This window comes from Mesoplodon densirostris, chromosome X (genome assembly GCF_025265405.1).
Source record: "Mesoplodon densirostris isolate mMesDen1 chromosome X, mMesDen1 primary haplotype, whole genome shotgun sequence".
NCBI classification, from domain to species: domain Eukaryota; kingdom Metazoa; phylum Chordata; class Mammalia; order Artiodactyla; family Ziphiidae; genus Mesoplodon; species Mesoplodon densirostris.
In genome coordinates, this window is record NC_082681.1 from 89,014,236 (window position 1) to 89,019,901 (window position 5,666).

Below are 5,666 nucleotides of genomic sequence, written 5' to 3' on the forward strand. Positions count from 1 at the left end.
TAAATCACCATTTCCTAACTTGATGTTCTGAGGAACAATGATATGCCAAATGTTATTAGGGTGTTTAAAAGGGAAAAAAGTTGTTCTTTACTCAAATAAATTTAGGAAATGCTGAGTTAGATAAGATTAAATAGTTTTTACTCTTTTAAAGAACATACTCCTTTAAACAAAATAATACTAGTCAAAATTTACTGCCTAATGACTTTCCAAGAGGGGCTATAGTATACAGCATTTTGCAAACTTATTTGACCATCTCCCAGAGGAATGGTTTTTCAAAAATGCAATTTAGAATTGCTGCAGCAAACATAGTCTGGTTAAAATGAGAAACAAGACAAGAATGCCACTGCCACTTTTCTTCTTTAGCACTATTCTGGAATTGTTTAACCCATGCCATCAGAAACTATGTTATAAATTTTGAAAATAACCTATCATTATAACTTATCATTGATATGATTCCTTACCAGGAAAAACTCAAAAGGATCAACTGAATGTCTCTGAATTTAATAGATTCCAATAAACTGCCAACTTAAAATTAATCTATGAAAATACATTCTTCCCCTATATAGCAAAAATGACCACACAGGTAACACACTGAATAAGAGCTCCCAATTGCAGTATTGTTTCCCATATATCTGTATTACCTAGGAATACATTTATTACAAATTATATGGGACTTAGATAAATAAAACTCTCTTGAAGGATGTAAAAGCTTTTTAAAAATGAGGCAATATATCATGTTTCTGGAGAGCACTGTAATTCTGTACTTCTCACTATCGTATCAATTTAGGACAATCCTAATCAAATTCCCAATTTACTTTTTTTGTGGGGGGGGAGGGAAATCTAATAACTGTAAAGTTCATCTGGTAAAACAAACACGTCAGAATCATTAGAAAATTGTGAAAAATAAAAAAGATAAAAAAGGAGGACTTGCCCTAAGAGATATGAAGCCATTTCTAACTCAATAACTACAGGCTGGTGTACTGGGGCTACAATGTTCAGTGGTACTAAAGAGAATTCAAACACAGTATAAAGTATATATATGTATGACATTTCAAATGGAGGGGGGGATGAGAACAATGAGATAAAAACAGGGTAACAACTGTCTACCCTTTGGGGGAAAAAAAAAGTTAGAATACCTAAATCTATACATCAAAATAATTCCAGACAGGGCAAAGGAACATTTTTTAAAAAACAAAACCATCAAAATTAGAGAAATACAGGATAAGATTTATATAATCTTGGGTTGGCAATCCTTCTAAACATGAACCTAGGGCCAGAAGGCAAAAAGGAAAATATTTATCCATTTTTAATTTTTTTTATTTTTTTAGTCATTTTTAATGCATTTTTCCCTGTGCACAAGAGAAATAACTGATAGAGTCAAAAGATACAGTTTCCTTTATACACAGCAGTTAAAAGTAATGCAAACATCACATGACATTTTCAGTGAAAGTTACATTTCCAATTACAAATCAAAATGCGTATTAGGGTCTCTTTACGGGAGAAGCTGAGAAGGAAGTCTTAAAAAAAGCACTTTCCTGGCATTACTATACTGATCCTTCAGGCTGCACTAAGATTAAGATCATATACAATCAATTTGCAAATGTTGACACAATGTCACACTGTAAGTTTTCTGTACAATTAAATGTATACGTAGAGATACCAGGATAAACATTTCTACTATATTTTAACTGAACTTGCCTAGCCAACATTTCCACTGAGAAGTTTATCAAAGATGCTGTAAGATTCTACAAAATTGTGAGATATACCGAGCTCCAGAAATATTTCTTATATCGTTTCTCATTTTGGTTATACATATTCTGCTCAGAGATTCTGTTGTAATATTTCTAGATGTACAGTTCCAATTGTGCTTACTGTACTGTGTATAAATATAGCAAAAAAGATCAAATGGTATAAATCTTACAGCATTTTGCTAGCAAAAATACATGCCAAAGTCACAATAAGCAATATTGTACCACAAATTAGAGAGCTTCAATTAACTTATGTTTTAATATTTTCATTCTACATTTAATTACTATCATAGGATAATGTTTAAAATGCAAATAAATTGGACATCTGTAGGACAAAACTTGTTCACCCAACTGTAAAGGTTGATACCTGTTTCCAAAAATCACAATAAAAGCAGAAATGTTTGCATGCAACACCTTTGAGTGAAACAGCATTGATTCCCACCATTCAAAACAGAGAAGGAAGGAAGGAAGGAAGGAAGGAAGGAAGGAAAGGAGGAAGGAAAGGAGGGAGGGAGGGAGGGAGGGAGGGAGAAGGGAAGGGAAGAGGGAAGGGGGAGGGAAGAAACAAAGAGGGAGGAAAGGACTCCACCTTAAAATGCATATTAAATTTATAACTAGACAGATTTAAAAGAATCAAAGTGAAAGTAAAGTACAATTATGTGTGTTTAAAGATTTAAGAGCCATTATCAAAAATAAGATACATTTTTTCAAGGTACAGAAATGTAATTATGATGGTTGGGAACCCAGCAGCCTCTCAATGGCTGCATTGATGTCGCCTCCTGTTGCTATTAGAGCCTGCAAGTTTGCTTCCCGGTTTAAGAACCCCATTGCGTTGAGCTGTTCCAGTTGTTGTTGAAATCTGACTTCTGGATTCGGCAGCTGCGGAGGATTTGCTCCAGCCAGAGCCTGCACCATTTGCTGAATGAACTGCTGGTTGGGTCCAGATTCCGATGTTGGGCTCGTAGTTTCACTGGGTGCAGAGCTAGATACAGGGGGCCCAGGGGGGGCGCCTGAGCCAGTGGAGCCAGGGGGACCTGCAGGGCCAGTGGGTCCTATGGGTCCAATGGGGCCTATGGGAGTAAACGGGACTATGGGGCCAATGGGGCCTATGGGTGTGACTGGGCCTACAGGGCCTATAGCCGTTCCCAGCACCCCCACCCCCACACCTGGAGTGAAGCTTGGAATGAGGCCAGGTGCTTCAGTGGCTAATGTCTGTAGCCCCTGCTGGATCTGCATTAAAGCCTGCATTGCTCTTGGGTTTGACATGGCTGACAGTGTGTCTGGATTCTGCATCTGCTGCAGGAAAGCAGGGAGCTGTGGACGCATCTGCTCCTGCAGCTGAGGATTTGCAGTAAACACAGGGCTATTCAGCATCATCTGTGCAGCCAAATCTGGATTCTGGGTCAGCGACTGCATCATGCTTCTCATATAGGGTGCAGACAGCATATTCTGGATCAGCTGGGGGTTTTCAGTTATCTGTTGCAGCAAGCTCTGCATTCCTGGGGTGCTGAAGATGCTGGCGACATAATTAGCTGCAGCCACTGTGTTCCCTGTAGCACTGCTAGAGCTAGTGCCAGATCCACTGCCACTGCTCGTTGTTGTGCTGGTGGTCGCAGAACTCTGGGTAGCCGGTGGTGGCGCCCACGGATTGGGTAGAGGATCGCGATTTTCTGTGCGGGAAGGCTGCGTACCTTCCCCAGAGGAGGAACTGCTCCCCACCGAGGCAAACGGATTACCCCCAAACTGCTCTTGTGCGGCATTCAGCATGGGTTCTTGAATGTCAGTGTACATGCGCCGTAAAGCATTGTAGCCACCTGGGATGCTTTCAAGATTGCTGAGAGCCAGGTCTTGATTTCTCATCATTTCTTGCATCATAGCTGGATTCCTGGCGATTTCGAGGGTCTGCCTCATTATATCTGGGTTGTTGAGCAGGTGACTGATTTCTGGGTTTCTCTGAATCAATTGTTGCATCTGTGGATTGGCCATAATGAGCTGCCTCATCAGATCAGGATTCGAAAGCATGCTCTGAACAAAGGGGTTTTCCATGATTTGGATCATCATCTCAGGGCTCGACAGGAGCTGCTGCTGCATCTGGTTCTGGAGCTCAGAGAAGTTGGTCGAGCTCAGGCCCAGGCTGCTAAGGCCTGCAAGTCCTCCCAGGCTCCCCAACCCAAACGGGTTGCTATTTGTGGAAATAGGTGTGGAGTTACTCCTGGGAGTCGACGCGGTGGTAGTACTAGTTCCCGCGGCATTACTAGGCTGGGTGGACTGGCCCTGAGGTCGGTTCTGGCTTTTGATGACAAGATGAACAGTCAGTCCATCATGGATGCCATGCTGAATCAAGGTATCTTGATCTTTTAAGATTTTTCCGGCAAAAATCAGCACTAGCTGATCCGTTTGGGATTTGAAGCGTTTCGAAATCGCTTCCTTAAACTGCTGGACTGAGCTGTTCTCGGGCACTGCGAACTCCTCTTTCTCTTTGGGGGTCTTCACAGTGACTTTGATAATTTTGGGCTCCGCCGGGGCAGAGGCAGGGCCTTGGGCCGCAGCAGAGCCGCGGGAGGGGCGCGGGGGGCCGCTGCTCTCGCCGTTCTCAGCCATGGCGGCCGCAGTGACGCAGGCAGACAGGGAAGGCGCGGGCGGGCGGGCGGGCGAGAGAAAGAGCGAGGGAAGAAGGAAGGAAGGAGGCACCGCCGCAGCAGGCTGGGCCGGGCTGGGCGGGGAGCGCGGAGCACGGTACCTCTGTGTTGAAGACTGCGGATCCCTGGTCCTCCGGTGGAGAGAAGGCTCCGAGTAGGCCGCGGGCCGAGGTCTCGCCGTTCAGGTCTCTGGGCCGCCGCCGCCGCCGCCGCCGCCGTGTGATCCCACCGCGCGGTCTCCCAGCAGCTCGCGCAGCTGCTCCGCCCGCTCCTCCCCGCCCCTTCCCCTCCCCCAGTTCCGCGCTCGCCTCCCCGCCCCCCTCTGCTGACGCGGCGCCAGGCCCAGGGTGATAGAGTCGACTCGGTCAAAATTAAAAACTTATGTACTGAAAAAAAAAAAAAGATGAGGGGGAGAGAGAGAAACAGAGAGAAAGAAACAAAGGGACAACAGAAGACAAGAGAAAAGAGAGGGAAGGAAGGAGGAAGAGGGGAAAGGGAGCCAGCTTCTATAAAGGACATTAAAGACTAATGGAGAATATATATATATATATATATATTTATATATTTATATATATATTTATATATTTATATATATATATTCATATATTTATATATATTCCATCAGGCAGTGAAGTGAAAAGATGAAAGCCTGAATCAAATCGACCCGAAGTAAAAGATAAAAAATGAGAACCAAAGAACTCTGACAAAGCAAAAAGGAAAAGATGAACACCCCCCTTGGGGGAAGGGAAGAGGACTGGGCAAGAGCCTGCATTTTACAAAAGAAGTGCACATGGCCAATGGGCATATAAAAGGATGATTAAGCTCACTAGCAATCAAAGAATTTCAAATTAAAACAATGAGATTCTTCTGTCTTATATTGGCAAAGTTGAAAAATAATAATAAACCTTATCATTGAGAGAGAGCTGAGAAAATGAACTGTCATGCCAACTGAAGTGTAAGTTGTTATCTTAAGGCAATTTTAACATATATGTAAACATTTTAAATATTTCCACCTTTATTTGGAAATGCCTCATTTAGAGACCTCACCTATGAAAATAATTGAATAAGGACACAAAAATACATATGTATAAACTGTACATGCACTGAAGCATTTAAAAAATATTTTAAAAGGTAATCAGTGTCTCTTTACACAGGATTGGTCAGATATATTATGATATTACCATACAAAAAATAATATTCACTGTTTAAGAAACAGGTGGTTAATTTGTATGATAAAAAGTGTACATGAAATAAATGGTAGTTACAGGGAAATTACAGA

At 42.4% G+C, this 5,666-nt stretch overlaps 1 protein-coding gene across 1 annotated transcript; it reads right to left on the reverse strand.

Moving 5' to 3' along the window:
* Window positions 1-1,379: 1,379 nt before the first annotated feature.
* Window positions 1,380-4,641, reverse strand: UBQLN2 (ubiquilin 2). Its single transcript, XM_060087726.1, has one exon. It carries the CDS (start codon window positions 4,347-4,349, stop codon window positions 2,475-2,477), a length of 1,875 nt encoding a protein of 624 aa, XP_059943709.1. The 5' UTR covers window positions 4,350-4,641; the 3' UTR covers window positions 1,380-2,474.
* Between the last annotated feature and the right edge of the window lie 1,025 nt (window positions 4,642-5,666).